This window comes from Tiliqua scincoides, chromosome 13 (assembly GCF_035046505.1).
Source record: "Tiliqua scincoides isolate rTilSci1 chromosome 13, rTilSci1.hap2, whole genome shotgun sequence".
NCBI lineage: Eukaryota > Metazoa > Chordata > Lepidosauria > Squamata > Scincidae > Tiliqua > Tiliqua scincoides.
The window spans coordinates 11,754,000-11,775,609 of NC_089833.1; the positions used below are offsets into that span (position 1 = coordinate 11,754,000).

At 59.2% G+C, this 21,610-nt stretch overlaps 1 protein-coding gene and 1 pseudogene across 5 annotated transcripts; one reads left to right on the forward strand and one right to left on the reverse strand.

Moving 5' to 3' along the window:
* Positions 1-1,289: 1,289 nt before the first annotated feature.
* On the reverse strand, positions 1,290-15,617 carry AXIN1 (axin 1). Of its 5 annotated transcripts, none has more exons than XM_066640769.1 (11): positions 15,525-15,617; positions 14,260-15,249; positions 10,597-10,731; positions 9,926-10,022; positions 8,545-8,682; positions 7,356-7,879; positions 6,393-6,569; positions 5,675-5,920; positions 4,271-4,378; positions 2,252-2,422; positions 1,290-1,894 (listed from the first exon to the last, which is right to left on the reverse strand). In XM_066640769.1, exons 2-11 carry the CDS (start codon positions 15,144-15,146, stop codon positions 1,768-1,770), a joined length of 2,610 nt encoding a protein of 869 aa, XP_066496866.1. In that variant the 5' UTR covers positions 15,147-15,249; positions 15,525-15,617; the 3' UTR covers positions 1,290-1,767. The 5 variants fall into 5 exon arrangements, with proteins under 5 accessions (XP_066496866.1, XP_066496867.1, XP_066496865.1 ...); XM_066640770.1 differs by having other exon boundaries at positions 6,393-6,566; positions 7,356-7,882; XM_066640768.1 differs by having other exon boundaries at positions 7,356-7,882.
* On the forward strand, positions 3,575-3,691 carry LOC136633710 (5S ribosomal RNA; annotated as a pseudogene).
* Positions 15,618-21,610: the final 5,993 nt, after the last annotated feature.

The following is a 21,610-nucleotide window of genomic DNA, read 5'->3' on the forward strand; positions in this document are numbered from 1 at the left end:
CCCTTGCCACCCCCAGTCAGAGGACGTGACTTAACCCCCTCTAGAAACATTTGCAGCAAGTCATGTTTCAAAGCTGCCCCTGAAAGGCAAGGCTGGGGGAGGGAAGGGGGGTCTCAGGCGGTTTCTGCAAGGAAACAGGCAAACACTTGTGACCACCGCTCAGCCACAGCAAGATGCTCTGACCCCAACAGGCAGCCAAGGGGGTCCAGGGGCATGAAGCTTCTGTGTTGAGCCAGTGCCTGCTGCCTTGGCAAGGATGCTTTACTCCCAGGCAGGCCTGCCGGGCTCCTGGCACAGAAGGAAACCAGCATGACACGCATCGGCAAGGAGGAACCTGTGGTCAGCTGCCACTTCTAAGGCCACAGCCTTGTGCAACTGTGATGAACCAAGTCTGCTGTCCAAAAAGAGCAGGGCCTTTGGGCACATGTCAGGGGATTGAAGCCACACAGGTGGCTCACATGGGGGGGACGGGACACACTTCCCAGGCTGAGCTGGGGGGTTGTTTTTCACTGGTGAGGGCAAGACTGGGAAAGGTCTAGCCAAGTCAACTCCCGCCCATCAGCAAGCAGGCACCCTCTGTATGGCTGGTCTCCCCTAAGGGGGGGGCACTGCCTCCCTAGTCCAAGGCATCCAGGAAGTGGAGAGGAGAAGGAGGAGCCAAGCCGTCTGAAGGCGGGCTTTTATTCCATTATTATCCAAGTACCTTTGAAAAGATAAATTGTACAAGTCGACAAGTGAAAAAATGTTCCAGGGGCACCAGCTGTTGGCCCAGCTGTCGGAAGCTGATGCTCTGGCTTAGAAAATGTACATATTTACAAACGGAAAACCCTTTGGAAACAAAGGGACTCTGGACGACCCGCTCTGGCCGGGTCACACGCCTCACAGATCCCATTCGATGCGGAGCTCAAGCGCAGCCCGAGGAGGAAGCTGCCTGACCCCCTACCCCCCGCTAGCCCGGAGGAGGAGGACTGCACTGTCTTCAAAGGCACTCGGTGACATATACAAGGAGTGGGACTCTGCGGGGTGGGGTAGGGCGGCCTTGACAGCCCTGCCCCTGACACACACATGCACTGACGGGAGCAGACACCCAGAGTTGGGGGGAGGGGAGAAAGCCCACCCCCCCCAGGAGGCAGACTGCTGGTATGGAGTGGCAGGGCAGCAGCCTTCATGGGGGGGAGGGGGGAGCAGGAAATGCCAGGCTGCCTGAGAAACACATGAAGTTCAGGGAGACACCAAGGGTGGGGGGTGGGAGATTAGGGGGGCAGACTTCAGGAGGCGTACGCAGAGGGGACAGGGCAGAGTGCAGTACAGCCCAGGGATCAATGGCAGCACGCTAGCTTCTCTAAAGCAGCCCCAGCCCAAGGAAGGGCCAGTCACTGGGTTACAGATCAGCACTCGCTGCCTAATTGCTCCCCCTGCACTAAACAAGGAAGAAAGAAGCTTCCAAGAAGTCAAGGCAGCAGGTGATTCTCCCCCCCCCCCCCCGTGAGTGGAGGACAAGGGCAGAGGCTCCAAAGGAACACAAGCAATGCCCCCCAGGCCAATCAGACTGACTGTTGGCTCCCTCCCTCCCAGCCCCAAGGGCATCCCTACGGGGAAGGGGGCTCGTCTTTACTGTCCCCATGATGACAAAGAATTGCAGCAGGCAGACCCAGCCAGCAGCTGCCACACTCCCCCACGCAACAGGCGAAAGGTGCTTCGTGCCCCCCCTTTGGTCACTGGCAGGTTTCATCCTGGCCCCGCCCCCAGCCTCTCCCCCAGCTGGGACTAGTCGATCTTCTCCACCTTCCCAATGATCTTCTCTTCGAAGATGGGCAGGACAGCCTCGTCCTCCCGCACCTCTTCGAACACCACTCCACAGTCAAACTCGTCACTGACCTTCTTAAAGTAATACCTGCCAAGACAGAGAGAGAGAACCGTGGGGACAACCGCCAGCCTCTATTGAAGGGTCACTGGACCTCACATCGTGAGGCAGGCCAAACAGCCACATGGGGCAGACTGCAGAGCATCTTGGGATGGCTTTTCAGGAGCACAATTAAGGATTTGCCAGGCAAAAGCTAAGCAAGCCCGGAAGCCCGTCTCAGAGCCTGGGCTGTACTGCAGAGCAGGACTGTGGCAAGGGGGAGACTCAGAGAAACGCCCGAGAGAGGTGGCCGACAGCAGGCCGTGTCGCTACAAGGGCCAGCTGCTGCCTCCGACCACCCACCCACCACGCCCTCCCTGCCCCGGCAGCTGTGGAGCCAACGCTTACCTGTAGTTGCCTTTCTTGGTGAGCAGCTCCTTGAACTGGCAGAGTGTGACCACACGGCCCTTGACCAGGGTGCGGTACGGGATTGGCTCCCCGCAGAAGTAGTACGCTACGACAATGTTTTCGCAGGGCTGGGAGCTGCCGCCACCACCTGGTCTCTTCTGCGGCTTTGTCCTAGGAGGGCAAACACAGAGTAGACACTTTGCTCACTCGTGGCAGGCGACAGAACGGTCCGCGGAGCCTCTAGGTGGGCTGTCAGGAGCAGGAAAACCAGTCTTCCTTCTGTGGGATGTCTGCAGGCAGCCCCCCCCCTCCCCACACTGGCCAAACACCCAGCAAGTTCCACTGCACCCAGGGACCAGAGGCACAAACACACCCACTCCAGCTCACAGAAAACAAGCCTCTGATGGTGCAGCTGCGGCAGAGGCAGCCAGGCCCCATCCGGGGAGCAGCAGGGGGCAGGAATGCAGCCTGGGCTCTAGCTTGGTCAGGCAAGGCTCCTCGAGGCGAGTTCCAGCGCAGGTCCCCACTTGCCTCGCACAAGAGCAGCCCCTCATCACAGCCTACGAACCCTGCCTCTGCAGCTCAGTCACCGTTGCCCGCGCACCTGCAGCGCCCAGGCCTCCAGCCTCCTTGCCGCAGGGCCTGGAGATCCCTGATCCCCTCCTCCGCTCACGCAAGCAACCCCACCACCAAGGGCCCGAAGCCTCTTCCTCCCTGGTTTGGACCAAGTGGTCCAAGCAGAGCAGGACTCTTCGAGGTGGCCCACCTCCCCTCATCCTGGAGGGGGTGAGCCAGCACAGACGGCGCAGCCTAGAGAAAGGAAGGGGCCCCGGATTCAAGGTGCTCTGCTCAGAGCAGCCAGCCGGCTGTGTCTCGGGCCAAGTCGCGTCTCTCCCCACAGCTCCTAAACGTTAGTGGGAAGCCAGGAAGTGCTCTAGGGAGGTTCCTCAAAGCCAGCCTAGTCAGTTCTGCCCTCAAGGGGCATACAACTGGGAGCTGCCACCACCTCCCCACAGCCCTCCCACTCCCAGTTCAGAACCAGGGTGAAGTCACCTAGCTGTTGAGTGGCCACGATAGCCAACTCTGGCCCAGCAACACTTCCCGAGGAGGAAGACCTCAAGACCAGCCCCACCCACCTGCTGCAGGTTCCACAGCCACCACACTCCACTACAAAAAACAAGCAGGGCACAAAGGAGCTGCCAAGGTGGGCAGCAACAGCAGCAGCAAGTCTCTGCTCTGCTGGCAGGAGCTGCTGCCGCCGCCACCCCCCTTTTCGGCCCAGGCCACCTTGCTGAGCCACTTGCACAAGCCCCTGACGCCATGGACAGCAACTGTTACCCTGCACATGCCCAATCCCGTCTGATCTCGGAAGCTAAGCAGGGTCAGGCCTGGTTAGTACTTGGATGGGAGACCGCCTGGGAATACCGGGTGCTGTAGGCTTATACCATAGTCTTTCCATGCCCAATCTCGTCTGATCTCGGAAGCTAAGCAGGGTCAGGCCTGGTTAGTACTTGGATGGGAGACCGCCTGGGAATACCAGGTGCTGTAGGCTTATACCATAGTCTTTCCTGCCTGATCTCGGAAGCTAAGCAGGGTCAGGCCTGGTTAGTACTTGGATGGGAGACCGCCTGGGAATACCAGGTGCTGTAGGCTTATACCATGATCTCGGAAGCTAAGCAGGGTCAGGCCTGGTTAGTACTTGGATGGGAGACCGCCTGGGAATACTGGGTGCTGTAGGTTATACCACAGTCTTTCCAGACTGAAGGTTGCCAACCATGGAAGCAGCTCACAAACTGCAGTCTTGTGGGCTGGGGCTAGGATGGGGGGAGAGCTGCCCAGTGTCTTCAGCATCTCAGGCTGGCTGAGCACAGGGGCCGCAAAACTGCCACCGGGCCAAGCTCAGACGCCACGAGGAAGAAGAGATAATCAGCAAAGAACCCTCAACTAGGGAGTGCTTCCGGGGGGGGGGCAGGGGTGGGCTGGAGAGAGAGGAGCAGGAAGAGCGGCTGCAGGACATACGCGGACTCGGAGAGATCCAGGTCGGAGACAGCGGGGACCACATTCAGCACTGGCACACAAGCTGGCCTGACCGAAGAGCGGCCACGCTGGATCACCTCTTGCACATACCTGAAGAACAAGCCCAGGCATTAGGCAGGCCAGGCCCTTCGCCAGCCAAAAGAGGAGGCAGAGCACCCACAGCCTGCACATCAGGCACAGCGCTCCCTCTCCAGCCCTGCTACGAGCCTGGGGAAAAGGGGCCCAAGAAGCCGCTGCTCAGACTCAGCTCCCCCCCCCCCCCGCAGAAAACCTCCACAGCTTCACAGGACAGGCCACCCTACACAGGCACACAGTTTCAGCTGGCAAGAAGCCAAGTGGGAACAAAGGAGGACTTTGACAATGGGCAGCACCTCCCAGCACAGGACCCCGCAGCAGAGGTTTGGGGAAGGAGGGACGGGCACCTTGGCCAGCAGCACCGCTTTAAGAAGCACCAGAAGAGAGCGGGCAACCCTGCTCTGCAACCTGTCTGGGGCTCGTAGAGCCCAGCTCTGGCAGCAGAAAGCCCCAAAGCCGCCAACTTCCCTTGGTCCAGAAGCCCTCTGGCCCCCCACCCAGCAGACTCTTAGTGCTGCCCCACACACCAATTGCACCAATACCACCCATCCTTCCGCTGCACCCCAGATCCCCCTCCACAGAGCAGTGTGGGGGGCACCAGCCAGCCACTGCACCGCCATATGTTTGACCCACCCAGACCCCAAAGAGGTGCTCACAGGCTGGGCAGCAAGTCTCTCTAGATAGCTGGAGGGACCACAAATGGTCACGTTGAGCTACTGACGACTTCGGGGGGGGGGGGGCGACACACCTGAGAGGACTGTCTCGGCGGCACCAGCACAGAGCTCTGCCCCCCCCCCCCCCGCCAAAGACTGGGCCTTCTTGCTGCCACACTCCCAAGACGAAAAAGGTCAGTCTCCAGGGAGCTCCCCGGGACTGGCCGCTGCAGTAGTTGTCCTGGGCCCATCAGCTGCACCAGCGGGCCCTTCTGGAGCCTGGCCTCAAGGCCTCTGAGGAACAGGTGGACACGACTCTTCCTGACTGACTCTCCCAATCCTCACAGACTGACAGAACATTCAGGGACCAGGAGGCGCAAAGGAGGGCAGGCGCCCCCTTGCCAGAACCCCCGCTCTGCAGCAGGTCTGGGAGAAGGGGCTCCCCTGCCAAGGACAGACGGGTTCTCTTCCCTGCTGCGTCAAATATCAGCCCCTGGCCTCCCTCCCACCAAAGGAGGCATGACAGCACTGCAGGCTTGTGCTCCAGGCCACAAGAAACTCCACAAGAGCAGGCCCCGCCCCTGCCGCAAAGGCACAGGTTGTTCCTCCTTCCCTCCTCCCACGATCCTCAGAGCAGCGAACCCCCCCATCACCTCACCTCTGCTTGGCGGCTGGCTTGCCGGTCCTCTTCTCCTCCTCTTCTAGCCGCCGCCGGGCTTCCTCCAGCTGGGTTAGCGGATTGGGTGCAGGGTTGGGGGGCATGGTCGGGTCCTGGATGAAGGGGTGGGACGGCTGCACAACATTCCGCAGCTGGGCGCTGACCCAGGGATGCACAGCAACGGGGCGCTCGACGGAGACGGGGCGGGGCAAGTCGTGCGGCAGCTGCTTCTTTGCGCCGGAAGAGCTGTGGGCGAAAAGAAGAGGAGGGGCTCACTCACGGCGCGGCCTGGGGCCTCCCTGCCACCGCCGGGCAGCAGGGCATCGTCGCCCGCGTCTGGATAGTGCCAGATGATGGAGCTTACAGGCCCCCCAAGAGCTTACGGCCTCAACTCCATGTGCAGGCAGGAGAGGAGGGGAAGGAATAAGTCCCTCCTGCCAGAGGTCTCCCTTCAACTCTGCTGCAGAGAAGGCGCAAGGCCTGGGCCAAAGAGGACCCACTGGGAGGGAGGCAGCAGGCAAGAGAGCACTCACTGCACCCTGGGGAAGGGCTCCACTCCAAGTGGGAGCAAGGAGGGCCCTGGCAAGCCTCCCTCCTCACAACTGTGGCTCCCCCCTGACCCCCTGACCCTGCCCTTCCCAAAAGCTAGCTGTCGGCCTCTCACATGCATCCCCACACGCCGGTCTCCCCCCCCCCTCGCCACGCCCAGGCAAATCACCCATGACTGGTCTTCTTGTGTCTGCTGATCTCCTTCTCGCCTTCGATGATCCACTGCATGATCTTCTGGTTTCTTTCCACATCTTCCGGAGAGCCAGAGGCATCATAGCCACTGCCGTCATTCCTCCCTGAATCCGCTTTCTTCACGTTGCGCTTTGAGAGCAGGCCTGCTTTGCTGCTGGAAGACGAGCAGGGGAAAGGTGCTGGCCTGAGCGTGCGCTTCTCTTGAAAGGGGGGCTCAGAGGCGCCATCTGGACCTCCCCCCCCCAAGACCTGTGGGAAAAGCCGCCGCCACCCCAGGTTCCAGCCATGAAGACGTAACTGGCCTCTTGCAGCCACAGAGTAGGACCCTGGTGCCTACTCCTGGCCTGAGCGCGGAGAGGCGTGGGGACTCAGCACAAGGGCTCGCATTCCTGTGTGCCACCTTCACAACACTGAGCACCCCACTGCCCTCTGGCAAGGGTGACCAGGGGCACGTCTTGCAACGTTCCTGGGACACGGTACAAGGTCCCGCGCAAAGGCTGCCACGCTAAATACACTTCCCTAAGAAGGAGGCCCACCCAATGCAGCAGGCCTTCCTCCCAAGCGAACAGGACTTCAGCTCTGCGAGCTGCAGTGGGGGGAGGAGGGCTGACAGCAGCTCCTTTGGGGCTTGGCTACCAAGGACAGGCAACACGAGCAGTCGGGGGTTCCCAACACCCCTGATATCTGGTCAGCCTGGAGCTGCTTTCCAAGATGCTTCCATCCACCTCAGCCAACACGCGGATGCTCTGCACCCAAAAAGGTGGGGAGCCAGGTGCTGCTCCCCCAGACCAAGCTACTTGTCTACTGCAATGGAGGTCACAGAGGCCCTCACCAATCAACAGGCAAGGAGCAAGAGCTCTGAGAGGAAACGGCCAGCCCTCCTCTTCACCCCACACCGGCTACTGCCCACACGGCAACTCAAACAGACAGGCACGCTCACCTGTACCCCAAGGCATCCGGGCTGTCCCCGTAACCTCCCCGGGACTTTGTTGCATAGCTGTGCGGGTCCAGACTCCAGCCAAAGGGGCCCTGCGGGCGCTGGCCAGCTTCTGCCTCCACCAGGTCCTTGGGCTTCAGGGCACTGTGGTGGTGGACCAGGTGATGGTAGACGTGCTTGTGGTGGTAGAGGCTGGCGGCGTCCAGCTTTGGCCCCGACTTGGGAGGGTGTTTGCCGTGCCCCAGTGGGACGGCCCCCATTGCACCGTGCAGTTTGCTGGCCAGGCTGCTCTCTGGGGAACGGGGCTTAGGGGAGTGGCGGCCGGGGCCGGGGGACTGGCATCCGGGTGTCTTCATGACCCTTTGGACGTGCTCGTCTAGGATGCTCTCGGGGTTCTCCTCGTGGGCATCCCTCAGCTGCATCTCGGCGTAGCGGGGGGCAAAGTGCGGCAAGATCTGGGCAGGGGGCAGCTTGTGGCACACCAGAGAGGGCCCAGCAGAGATGTCTGCCTCTTCACCCTCCTCCTCCTGCTGGAAGAGACGGATACGTCAGGGCCCAGCTGACAGGCAGGTGAGCAGCAGCGGCAACGCAACTGGGAGGCCCACAGAAACCCCCCTTCCCCCCAACCCGGCCAAAGAAAGGCTCTCAGGAAGCCACAGGGGAAGACAGACTGGAAAGGCTCAGTGACAAGATCTGAGGAAGAGGGGGAAGGAGGAGGCAGTGACCACTGGTGGTTCTTGGTCTGTACACGTGGTACACCCCTGATATGAACAGCAGTTCCCAGGGTCACAAACAGGGTTCCTGCCCCAAGGAGCCAACCTCTGAAAATTTAACCCCGGGGAAGGCCACAGAGGAAGATTCTGCGCTGTGTCCTGCGCACAGGTTGAATCAGAAGAGCTGCACCAAAGGTTTAGAGGAAGGAGGCGACAGGCATGCTGGGCGGTGGCGCCTTGCCCGGAAGGTTCAGGAACAGATGGGTCATGAGGGAGCTGGAAGCTTTCGGAAAGGGCCAGCCACAAGCTGCTGCTGCCTGGCCAGAGCCCAGTGGCTGAGTGGCAGAGGCAGGAGCCCAGCAAGGGACAGCAGGCAGGGCTCAGAGGGTCAGCCTGGGATGGAGAGAAAGCCCAGCAGCGGCCCTGGGCTCTCCAGGCAAGGCAGCCCAGCAGTGGAGAAGGCAGCAGCTGCTACTCACCGCTCTGACCCGCTTCAGGCGCTCCTCTAGCTTGGCCTCTGCTTCTCGGTCCCGGAGCACCTCCTCAAGGCGATTGATCAGCTCAGCAGCAAATTTCTGGGGCTCCACGTGAATATCCTTTGGCATGCGGTAGGTACGCTGAGAAAAAAAAAACACAACAGCCTGTCAGGCAGCGAAGCAGGCAGGCCCTGGAGAGGCCATTCCGAGCTGCCCCCAGGAAGCCAGCCTTAGTCCACAAAGCCATAAGAACATCAGCCCTGCTGGACCAGGCCGTAGGCCCATCCAGGTCCAGCTTCCTGTATCTCACAGCGGCCCACCTCCAGGGAGCTCCTGCATCCTGGTGCCATCCCTTGCATCTGGCTTTCTGATATAACCCATTTCTGAAATCGGTAGGTTGCACATACACATCATGGCTTGTAACCCATGAAGCCACTGGCACAGAAAGTCTTCTGGCAGGGAAGTGACAGGGACCAGAAAGGACACCGTGCCCCCTTGTGGAAGCAACAGGCTGCTCTGGTCTTTCCAAGGCCCATGAGCCAAGTCTAGCGCCTGAAGACAAGAGCCTCTCTTCCAAGTAGTTACATACCCCCCCCCCAGAAGAGTCATGACTTGGACATCCCAGCACTGGGGGGTTCAACCCTTCACTGAGCATCTAAATTCAGGCCTGCGACGCCTGAGCCAGAGGCAGCTTGAGCCCAGGTCAAGCCACTGCTCCAGGAACAGACATGCTGAGCCCCTGACGGCTACCCTGACCTACGGTGGAGGACACTCGGTCTCCAAAGGAGCACGGGGGGCTTTGCTCACCACTTGGGGGGGCAGCCACCCACAGGAAGCCCAGCCCTGCCGACAAGCTTGGAAGACCAAAGCAACAGGCCACTCCCTTCCCGCTGCTCGTCCACAAAGACAGTCAAAGGCCTTTACGCTTCCTCTCAGACCGAGCAAGGTTATCACCACCGCCCCATCAAGGGGCAACAAGGCTGGCACAATCCGGGGATGAGGGCAGACATCCAGGCCACACAGAGGTTGCAGCAGCAGAGCCTGAAAACTCCACCCACACCTTGACAGGGTGGGCGGAGCTTGCGGGAGAAAAAGTCTGTGCCACATCTGTGGGCACTGGAGGAGAGGGTGTTCCTAGACATGGGCTCCAGGGAAGGGGCCCAGGCTGCACTCCAGGGACTCCAGGCTGGCACTGCCCGCTCCGGCCAGCAGCAGCCGCTCCCAGAGGCCTTGGGTAAGGGAGGCCCTTCCTGAGTCCTGCTGCTTGACCTGGAGATGCTGCCTGCCAGGGCTGGCCACAGGGCCTCTGGCATGCCAGGCAAGACTGCTGTCATGGCCTCCCTCCACAAGTGCCCCACACACAGAGGGCGCGCCGACTACTTACAGGAATGTGAGGTAGCGGCACACGTCCGTTTGCTTTGGCACTTTCCTGCATCTCGCGGCGATGCTGTTTTCGGAGTCGGTACGGAGGGATCCCATCCCTGCCAGGAGGAAGCAACAGGCAGGACACACCGAGTGGGAACTCTGGGAAAGTGGGGCGGTCACACACCCCCCACACACACACAGCCGGCCTCACCCGAGCAAAGGGGGAGAGGCCTGTGTTGCTGCGGCCCCCTCTTTGCAAGCGACCTCCAGGAGCAACAGGGAAGTGGGGCCCTGGCACTGCCCTTACTGTGCTCTCCCTGGTGCAGGGACAGTCAGGGGGCAAAGCTGGAGCTCCAGGCAAGGATGGTTCCCCGAACAGGATTTCTCAGCAAGGCACCCCCCCATCCCTCCCTGGCTCTGGCCCTTGGACACAGACCCTTCAGTGGAGGCAGCCAAGTACCACCAAGCCCCTCCTAGCTGCTAACCAGGGAAGCCCAGGGAGGGGAGAAGGGGTGGAGTAGACGGGGCCCACCTGCTGCCTCCTTACCCCCTTGCAAGGTTAAGTCTCTCTCACTGCCCCACACGCCTGTCACCAAACCTCTGCTGCTGCCAGAGCCCCTGCCTCCAGCAGGAGGACTGCACCAATTGCCGGCCCGGCGCTTCCCAAGCTCCGCCCCCGGAGGTACTTACACGCTGCTGTCGGTCAGCGACATGGTGTCGGCGTCGCTGGACAGGCTGTGCTGTTCGCTGTCGTTGGCGCTGGTGGCAGGGGCCAGGGCATAGCCTGTGTTGACATAGTAAGGGTTCACGGGCTCTCCGCACGGCCTGCCACAACAGAAAGGAGTGGGCTTGACTTGAGCAAAGTGCCTCCGCAGGCTGCACCCCAGCAGAAGGTAGTGCGGCCCGCCCACCCACTCAGCCCCTAATCTAGCTCCCACCAGATCAATACCCAGGACAGGAGCTCACAAAGACGAGTGATGAGCAGCCCAGCTAACCAGCCGGCGGAATCCCCAACCGCCCGTGGAGGAAGGACCCTGCCCCGCAAAGCCAAAACCGCCACCGTGCAGACCATCCCCTCCCGGGTCCCAGAGTCCCACAAGACGGTGCTGAGCAACTCGCTAACAGGCAGGGAGAACAGAGTCCACGTCACACGCTCCCCGGGAAGCCCAAAAGAAGCAAGACCGGTCTGAGCAGGCCATGGGGGGGCCACCAAGCGCCCGTGTTTGGCTCCTCAAAGCACCCTGGAAAGGGCAACGCTCGCCTGCAGAAGCTCGCAGCCTGCAAAGGGAGGGTTTAGGGGACGACACCCCCACCTCCCAAGAGGGGCTGCAACACCTCCTGTTTGCAGTGATGCTGATGGGTGGGAGGGGAGTGGAAGGAAAGGCAGCATTTTATGCTGAGCACGGCGGGGGGGGGAGGGGAGAGACACAAGGGTGCAGCCAATGCCACAGCCCATTTGGCAGCAGAGCAGGACCAGGTCAGGACTCGGTAGTGGGTCTCCTGCCCTTGCTCTGAAAACCTCAGGGTGGGAATTCAAGGAACAGAGCACTCTGTGCAGGCATGGCCAGGGGCCCATGGCCCCCACTGAGGAGGCAGGCACGGGTTGAGACCGACCCCAGCAGCGGGGCAGTCTTCCCTTCGCACTTGTGATAGTCCCCTGGTTGCTGTAGGTCAGTGGTTCTCAAACTCTCCGGGAGAGTTTGAGAACCACGAAGTTCTTGCGCGGGTGGGAGGGGGGAGGCAGCAGGGGTGGGGGAAGGCAGTGCCGCGGTCCTCGGGATCGCACCGCTGCCTCCTCCCTGCCCCCGCCCCTTAAGGGAGCAGGGGCCAGGGCCCACAGGCTGGGGTGTCGCGACACCCCAGTTTGAAAAGCCCTGCTGCGGGTGATGCTGCACTGGGGTGGGGGGGGAAGCACACAGTGCTCCTGGTGAAGAGCAGGCAGTGGTGACAGTTTCTCTTTCTCAGTACGACTCCCAGGAACAGTTCGCCTGGAATACGCTGCTCCAGTGGTTCTCAAACCGCTGAGCTTTGGGTCCCACTTTTCAGAGAAAAAAAATCTGTTGGGACCCACCAGAAGTGATGTCACTAACCTGGAAGTGACGTCATGGCTGGAAGTGACGTCATCCATTAAGGCTTCCAAGCTAAGCCACAATCAGCCAAAGAGCCCATTACTCAGCATGCTCATGCTGTTATTTTGCACCGCTCGGAGTTCAAACATTCCAGCTTGGAAGTCAAAGCAGAAGGCAGATTTGGATCCTTCCCCAACCACAAAGCCCTCCTCCCTTTCCAGGGTCCCACCTTCCCACCTATTCAGGGCAAAGCCCCGTGTCTCTTCTCCCACCTGCCCTGCCCAGCAGCTCTGAAACCCTGTACTTTCAGCTCTGTATTTTCAATGGCGGATGAGCTAGGCAGCGACCCACCTGGGACTGGTTCACGACCCACAGTCCGAGACACGCTGGGTTACTCTGAGTAGAATGCCCAATGGCAAGGGAGGCACACACCACCCCGACAGGCCAAGCACTTCTAGATCCCACCCTGCTCCGGTTCCGCTGGCAGCCTCACTGGTCAAGAGAAGCCTCTTGTTACATACCCCACGGCCACTGTGGTTCTCCATACATTGGTTCTCAATGTTCCTGGCTCCCCCAAGGAGCATCACCCTCCCCAGCCCATGAGCAGGACGCAGAAGCATGTGGCAAAAGCAGCCTGGCCCATGAGCCAGGCAAAACAAAGGCAATGCTTGGTGGCTGAACCAAGAGGCCCACCAGTCCTGACTAGGCAAGGTGCGTCATGTCGAGGCCAGGTGACAGGGTACCTCTTCACAGAAGGGATGTATGGCACTCAGACCTCCAGCCAAGTGGAGAAGCAGAGGGGGAAGGCTAGCATGGGAAAAGCAGAGCCAGGAGGGACACAAAGGCAGGTTCGAGAGCCAACGCTAAGATGCAGGAGCCCTAGCACAAGGGAGATCCCAGGCAGCCACTGACGGGGACGACAGTTAGGAGGAGCTACCTGCACCTAGAGGACGCCCGGTGGTGTAGCTAAGGGGGCAGGGGGGGTACACTGCCCTGGGTACCAGGCCTTGAGAGGGTGTCAAGGGAGCTTGATATCCACAGTTTCCAAAACTGGAGAAACTCTGGTATTTGTGAATAATCCCATCATATGTCATTTGACAGCAGTACATAAATACGTATTCTTAATAGTAATCAGAGACAATACTAGAACTCCTACTCAGTTGTGTGAGTGTCATCAAGTTGGCCCTTGGGGTTGTTGTTTTTTGTTCAATCAGCAACCAACAAAAAAAACCAGGGGCCAACTCAATGACACTCAACACAACTGAACAGGAATTCTAGTACTAGCTCTGATTATTATTAAGAATATTTATGTACCGCTTTTCAACAAAAAAAAAAGTTCACAAGGGGGTTTACAGATAAAAACCAAATCACTAAATGGCTCCCTGTCCCAAAAGGGCTCACAATCTAAAAAGATGCGGAACATCAACAAACAGCCCAGACATTGTGATGGGGCAAAGAGGAACAGTTATTCGTCTCCTGCTAAATATTATTCATCCCTTGCTAAATATGAGCACCATTTGAAAGAGTGTCTCTTTACCCCGTTATTATCATGAGGACCAGAGGGATGGGAGAAGGGAGCAAAGGAAGACCACCCAGCTGGAGGGCCTGAAGTTGACTGGAGACAGGGAGGTTCCACCACATATGGACTGAAGGGTTTTGGGGGGGACCCCCTTTTCTTCTTTATTGCACAGTCTATGGTTATTTCGGACTATAATACTTTATGATGAAGTTCATGAGATTTTCCATCACGCTACCCGTTGGAAATTTTATTGGAATCAAGTTGCAAGAGCACAGCTGGGCAAGGTGGTCAGACCTTCGCAGGCTTTGGGAAGGAAGAGGACCTGCACCCAAGGGCACCTGCCTGGCTCGCTCAGATTAAGAGGCATGCCCCCACTCACTTTAGCTGTTCTCTGTGGAAAGCCATAAATGGAGTACTAAGATTATCTTTGGGGTGGGGCTCCTGAACATCATATAGGGCCTTCTTCGAGAGGAGGACCTGGGTTTAGTCCCCAGTGTCTCTGTTCCAGCCTTCAAGGCCTTCCCAGGACAGGACTACATGTCTCCTCTGCTCCAGGCTCTGGTCCAACGAGGCTGCTCCGGGCTTGCTGGACCAAGAGCCTAAGCGCCTGTGTTGAGCCCATTCAGCTCCAGATAGCCCAGCTCCAGCCACCTGCTGCAGCTGGGCCCAGGGGGTGCTGTCACCTCCCTACCTTGTGGAGAAACTCACCAGACACTCGCGTGTCACCTGTGTCCCCACTCTCTCTCTCTCCAAGGAGCCTCTCACCTGAACTCTCTCCCCTCACTGTACCGCCCGGATGACGTCGCCCGCTGGGTGGCTGTCTCCAAGAGGAGCTTCTGGGTGAGCCGGCTGGAGGGAAGCAAGCCCCGGCCAGCGTCCTCCTCCGCGTCTTGGTCACACTTCCATTCCTCATCCTCGTTCAGCGTGGGCAAATAGCCCGGCAGACCCTTCCCCGTCCCAGACCCTGAGCTCTGGTCACTGTACACCTTGGGACTCTCCCCACCCGTCCTGGTATACTCCAAATAAATATCCGACTTCAGGAAAAGCGGGTAGGTGTTCTCCTCGATCATGGACTGGATCTCGGTCTGGGCCTGGTCGAACATGGCCGGGTCAATGAGCTGCTTCAGGACGCAGTCCTTGATGAAGCTCTTGGTGGCCGGCTTGATCTGGCGGGACACGATCCCATTGCTGTCCAGGACGTACTTCTTGTAGATGGCCTTGGCCAGCTTTAGCCGCTTCTCCTCGTTGGCGTCGCAGGGCTCCAGCCGCCGGAAGCCACTGCAGGCGAACCAGAAGTCCAGCAGGTCGGCGCAGGCCTCCTGCTTCAAGAAGGTCCGGAACAAGTTGATCCCATCTTGGTCGTCCAGCAAGGAGTGCAAGGACTCAGCCCATCTCAGGTAAGGGGGGGTTGGGGAGGCGCTGCCCTCCGGCTCGTAGCCCAGGTCCAGGTCGGAGCGCCTCGGGGTGGCCGTGGACGTCTCCGCCTTGGGCACCTCACACTTGCCGGAGTAGAAACCGTGGGTGGCGGGCCGTGGTGGGTCACTGGAGACGAGCTCTCCCTCTTCGCCTGGCACTGGCGGCCGGGGGGCATCTTCGGTGAAGCTCCCACCACCGAGATCCAGGGGGAAGCCCTTGCTCGAGGGGGCGCTCATGGCGCTGGCTGGCACAGGGGGAGCCGTTGCTGGTGCTGCCGCAGAGGGGTCGGGCCCTCAGTGTGCCCGGGGGCACCGCTCCAGAGCGGAGCCGCCAGGCTGGCTGCAAGGCAGAGAAGAGCACGTTAGAGGGGGAGCAGTGCCGTCGGAGGGCCTGCTGGGGGGGGCACGGGGAGACCCCTGGGGCGCAGGGAGGGCTGCCAGGCGGGGTGGAGCCGAGATGCCTGGGCAGGGGAGGGCGGAAGATGCGCCCCCTCGAAGGGGATGCCCCGAGGGGACGCGCGCTGCACGTGCCAAGCTGGAGATGGCGAGCTGGGGGCGGCGCAGGAGAAAGAGGAGGAGGAAGGCGCGGCTCCTCGGGGGGGCGCCCGCACTTACCGGCCCGGGGCTGGCTGCGGCGGCAGCCCCGTCCGCGAAGCCGCGCTCCATGGGCCCGGCGGCCCCATCGCCCTCCGCTGCGCTCGGCCTGGCCTGCTGGTGCTGCTGCGCTTCCTCCCCTTCCTTCCTCCCCTTCCCTTCCGCCGCCAGTGACGGAGCAGCGGCGCCCGCTCAGCAGCGCCCTCGCCCGGCTCCGCGGCGCCAGGAGGAAGAGCAGCGGGCGGAGCGAGCCGGCATCCCCGCCCCGCAGCTCCCCCTCCTGCCCGGGGCCGCCCAGCTGGCTGGCTCCGCGTCCGCCCCGTCGGAGCTGCCTGGCTGTGCAGGCGCGCCAAGGGACGGAGCCCCCGCTGGAGCCACCACCGGAGCAGGGCGCCCCCCCAGGACGGTGGGGTGGGGGCTGCCACGCCCACCCGGGGGTCCAGGCAGCGGGGGGCTCTTCTTCTCTTACCACCCTAGGAGGAGGAGGAGACCCGCAGGAGTGCCATCCCGGCCAGGGCATCCAGGGACCCGATCAAGCAAGGGGGGGGGTGCCTATGGGGTTCGTGCCTTGGGAACCCTAAGGGGGGACGCCCCCCCCAGGAGCCGACCTTCCTCCTCCTCTCGCCCCGGGCGAGGCTCCCCTGCCTGCCATCCCGCTAGGAAGGCTTCCAGCCGTGGAGCCTGAGCCTGGCACGCACCTGCTTGGCTGGCACGGCTGCGCCTGGCACCGGCTGACCAGGGGCTTCCTCCTCCAGCCATCCTCGGTGCTGCCCGGACACTCACCACATGCCCCCCCCCCCGCTCCCGCCGTTTACACTGCTGCCTCGACGGGAGGGTGGCAAACTCCAGTGGCTCAGGACTCTCGGAGCCCAAGCCTATGCATGTCCGATTATAGTGAGTGGGGCTCACTCCCTGGAAAGTGTGGATGGGATTATAGCCTTAGCCCAGCCAGAAGATTGCCTTCTGGCCAGTGGCGTAGCTAGAGGGGGTGCAAAGCACTAAGTCTTGCAGTGTGCAAGGGGTCTCTCCCCCTTGGAGCCAGTCATGCACCTCCATTTTGCTCCCCCAGCCTGGAATGGCTCAGCAGGGGGGGTGGGGCCTCTTGCAGGCCACAGTGAGGCTCCCTGCAAGACTTAGTGCTTTACACCCCCTCCAGCTACACCACTGCTGCTGGGGAAGCTGCCATGCTGAGCCACTGGTGCCAGAAGCAGGGTGTTAATACTGCCCTGCTTGGCTGGAGGACTTACCCTGAGCAGCTCTGAGACATTGCAGGAGGGTCCACACAGGCCTTGGGATTCATCCATATGACTAATGAAGGATGACTCGGACAAGAGATCCTTCACACCACGAAGGACGGACGCTTGGAATACAAGGGGGCATTGAAGCTGCCCCTCGCCAGGCTCACCCCCTGCACAGTGGCTCTGTGGGACCCCCATGCTGGGGTGGGAGGAAATTGGGAGCATCTCCACCACCTGGAGTCCTGTCCAGTCACCTCTTCTGCTTCCCCCTAAACAGCATGGACGCAAACAAGAATCCTTTATTCCAGTGGTTCTCAAACTTTTTAGCACCGGGGACCCACTTTTTAGAATAGCAATCTGTTGGGACCCACCAGAAGTGATGTCACAAACCTGGAAGTTACATCATAGCCATCAGTGACATCATGAATTTAGGCTTCAACCTCAAGCTGCAGTCAGCCCAAGATCCCATTACACAGCATGCTCGTGGTGTTATTTTGCATAGCTCAGAATTCAAACGTTTGGAAGCCAAAACAGAACACAGACTTGGATCCTTTCCAACCATGCAGCCCCCCCCTTTCCAGCATCCCATCTTCCCACCTATTATTATTATTATTATCAACAGTATTTATATACCGCTTTTCAACTAAAAGTTCACAAAGCAGTTTACAGAGAAAAATCCAATAACGAAATGGCTCCCTGTCCCAAAAGGGCTCACAATCTAAGATGCAAAAGAACACCAGCAGACAGCCACTAGAACAGACACTGCTGGGGTGAGATGGGCCAGTTACTAAATGGGCCCTGCTAAAAAAAAGGAGCACCCACTTGAAAAAGTGCCTCTTACTCAATTAGCAGGGTAAGCATCAGGTTGAGGCACCCAGGCTCTTCTCCCACCAGGAGCCTGCCCTGCCCAGCAGCTTTGAACCCTGTATTTTCAATGGCGGCTGAGCTAGGTTCTGTGTGACGCACCTGAAAGTGGTTTGTGACCCCACCTAGTGGGTCCTGACCCACAGCTTGATACTCTTTATTCTCTTCAATTGGAGGAGCCTGCCTGACAGCAAGCGCCTGAGGGGTATGCTGCCAGCTAGCAGAAAGGCCTATGGGGGGGGGGGGAAGCATGGTTCAAGTGGCAGTTAGTGAACCTGTGGCTCACTACAAGCCACAAGCTCTGGCCCTTTGCAGCAGCACTCACTAGGGCTGAGAAAAACTGCCATTTGAGACATAAGAACATAACAGCCCCACTGGATCAGGCCATAGGCCCATCTAGGCCCATCCTGTATCTCACAGCGGCCCACCAAATGTCCCAGGGAGCACACCAGATAACAAGAGACCTCATCCTGGTGCCCTCCCTTGCATCTGGCATTCTGACATAGCCCATTTCTAAAATCAGGAAGTTGCACATGCACATCACGGCTTGTAACCCGTAATGGATTTTTCCTCCAGAAACTTGTCCAATCCCCTTTTAAAGGTGTCCAGGCTGGATGCCGTCACCACAACCTGCGGCAAGGAGTTCCACAGACCAACCACACGCTGAGTAAAGAAATATTCTCTTTTGTCTGTCCTAACCCTCCCAACACTCAATTTTAGTGGATGTCCCCTGGTTCTGGTGTTATGTGAGAGTGTAAAGAGCATCTCTATCCACTCTGTCCAGCCCCTGCATAATTTTGTATGTCTCAATCATGTCCCCCCTCAGGCATCTCTTTTCTAGGCTGAAGAGGCCCAACAACGTAGCCTTTCCTCATAAGGAAGGTGCCCCACCCCAGTAATCATATTAGTCGCTCTTTTTTGCACCTTTTCCATTTCCACTGTGCCTTTTTTGAGATGCGGCAACCAGAACTGGACACAATACTCCAGACCCTGAAGAACTGTTGGAAGTCTGCAGGTCAGCCATGAGTCTGCAGAAGGGGGACATTTACATGACTAATGGTTATGGGGCCAGGGCAGATGAACAGAAGAGGGTATGGGAGTGGCACCCTTCTATCAAGACACCCTCCAATCCCAGAAAGTCACAAAAGGAAGACAGGCCATCCTGCTCACCTACCCCACAAGATTGTCCTGGAGTCTCCCAGAATCAGCACCCATCCCCAGGTGGGCTCCCAAAGCAAGCCTGGAGGTGGTCAAGGGGCCTCCTGGGCTGAGTGACATTCTGGCATATTTGAGGCTCTCTCTCAGCCTCACCTATGTTGCAGGGTTGTTGGGAGGACAAAACGAAGGGAAGGAACCATGTGCACCAGCCTGAGCTCCTGGCAGGAAGAGTGGTATAAAAATATAAATGTAGGAAATACTGTATTTATTTTTTTTTTTAATACCAGCTGTGTTTCAGATCCTGACTGCAGAAGAGCAGCTGCTGAAGGGTCAGGATGATCAACTGACATTCTCCCACGAAGATGGACAGAAGAAGGCCTTTCTCACACAGCACACTGTCAACCTGCAATGGCCACAAAGCGTGGTGATGGCAACTAAGTCTGGATGGCTTTCAAAGAAGGCTGGACAGCTTCATGGCAGATCTGATGTCTAGCGATGGCTCCTCTTCATGATGGCTGGGTATTGCTTTCTCATCACCATTCAACTGTGGGGGAGGGTGGCATCTGGTCCTGCTTGCCAGCTTGCCATTGGAGTGGCTGGTGGGCCACAGGATACTGGACAAGATGGCCCCCCTTGGGACTGGTTCAGAACCCCCCCCCATGTTGAAATAGCTCCAGTCTGCAGCATTCTTCCATCACAACAGCTCACAAAACCGTGGCCCATGATGTATTCTCAAACTCACACACTTCTCTTTGTGCCTGAGTGGGCTTCCCAGCAGGGAATGTCTTGCCTCGGGCAGCAGAGGAACTGAGGTTTCCCCCTGCAGCGCCACTCCTGCTGGGCTGGACTATGCAAGGTAGAAGACAGCTGGCCATAAGGAGACCAAGGCCCACCTCCACACAAAACCCCTCCTGGCAAAGTGCCTCCTCCCATCTTCTCTGAAGGAGGGCAGAAAAGAGCATTCCGGCTATCCCCCACTGGCCAAATGGTTCAGTCAAGCGCCGGGGGGGGGGGGAGGACAAACTTGGTCCACCCAAACCGGCTCCCTTCAAAGCCCCTTTTATGCCTCCCAGTTGAGCACAAGCACAGAGACGGCACTCTTTGGAATGAAAATAAAACTTGCTACAAGTCTGTTGCAGCTCCCCCCCCCCCCCATGATTGACCTGGGAAGCTTCTCTCTCTGCTGAAACAACACAGAGGGGCCGAGTTATCAAGGCATTATGGAGCCCAGCGGCTGCCAAGTAGGGCCTTTTGTTGCCTCTGAATGTGTCCTACAAAAGTAGACTGGATTAGCCACCGTGGATGAAAAGATTTTCTTCTTAGAAGTGACCTCACAATGCAACCATCACCCGCAAAGTTCCCTTGGAAGGCGCCGTGACTCTCTTCATGGCCATCTGCGAGTTGCTTCCCCCAAAGCTGCAGCACTGGCCGGGCTGCCAGGGAGCAGGCCCTTCTGCATCCCCCACCAGAAGCAGGCTGCAGTGGGGACACTGAGCATGTGCTCCCTCACAAGAGCTCCAGGAATCTCCCAAACAAGCTGGAGAGGTGATAGAAGCTTCCCTATGCCTCCGACAAGGACAGGGTGGGCCCAGCTACTACTTGGGGGAGGCTTGGAGGCTGACAGATTACAACCCACTCTTCAGAGCTTTGCCCAGTGAAGGTCGGCTCTGCTTCTCTTCAGGCAGCAATGTCCCCAGGCTCTGCCACTCATTGGGTCAGCTGGTAGTGCCACCACACTCACCAACGGATGAGACACCCTCCTCCCCCACCCTGTGCAGTCCTGGTGCTGCCAGCCAGCTCCCCCTCCTTCCACACAAGAGCACACAACTCTGCCCCGCTCCCTTGGCTCTGATCCCCCAAAATGGGCTGAGACACAGGGCATCCCTGCTAATTCACTGTGGACATCATGGCGGTGGGCAGCTCCCCATTCACCCTCATTTCCTGCCGAGTGCACTTTTCAAGCTGCAGTGACTTTGCGGCAACAGTGGCCTGGTGGAGGGTGGGGCCTGAGGGCGACAGGAGCAGGGCGTGACCCTCGCTCTGCAGGAGCCCAGCTGGGGGCCTTTCATGAGCTTGCTCCGCAAAACGCGATGTGAAAGGCCTACAAAGGCAACACGAAGAGCGGAGCTCCATATTTCCCCACGCGCCTGCTTTGTTTGTGCTTTGTTATTGTGGGGTGGGGGCGGGGTGGGGGCAGGAGGTGGCTGGCAAGAGCCAAGGGTGGGACCGGGCGCCAGAGGGGCAACGGCAGAGGAGGGAGCAGGCCCTCCATTGTCTCACCTGCTGTCTGCGTAGTGCTGCCCTCCTGCTGGCTTTCTCGCCGTCCGCCATGACAGCAGCAGTCCGGACCACTTTCCAACACTCTGGGACCCACGTTCTCTTTCATGGCAAGTGTGTGGCTGGAAGATGGCAATCTTTACTTCAGACTGCAGCTTTGGCTCCTCCACCGGATTGGCTGAAGCCAGGACCAAGTGATGGTCCATCAAATCCTATGGTAACTATGGCAACCGGCCCCCATAGGCACCACTGATTTACTTCTAATTGCTGGATCAACAGCCGAGACAGGCCCCTCTCATCTGCCTGGACCCATTTTCCTTCCGTCTCCCACAGGGCGAGGCACCAATAGGCTGCGCGCACACTTCCCAGGCTGTGCCAGATGCTGCCGCCACCGACTCCATCTGGCTACGATCACACTCACACTCACACACATACACACACAGTGTCTTGGTTCTGGGCGCCTTCTGCCTGCCAACAGGCAGCCCCCGCCCCCAGTGGTAAAACACAAACCCCTTAGGCAGGACAAAGAAGGCTGGAGGGACCCAGCACCATCTGCTTTTGCCTTCAGCA

What these genes read in the sequence shown, in the direction of transcription:
- AXIN1 (XM_066640768.1), bottom strand. Translation starts at nt 15,146, where the DNA reads ATGAGCGCCCCCTCGAGCAAGGGCTTCCCCCTGGATCTCGGTGGTGGG. An exon ending in AGTGAGGGGAGAGAGTTCAG is followed by an intron (nt 10,732 to 14,259) that starts GTGAGAGGCTCC and finishes CTGTTGTGGCAG; the next exon opens with GCCGTGCGGAGAGCCCGTGA. An exon ending in CCGGATGCCTTGGGGTACAG is followed by an intron (nt 6,570 to 7,355) that starts GTGAGCGTGCCT and finishes CTCGTCTTCCAG; the next exon opens with CAGCAAAGCAGGCCTGCTCT.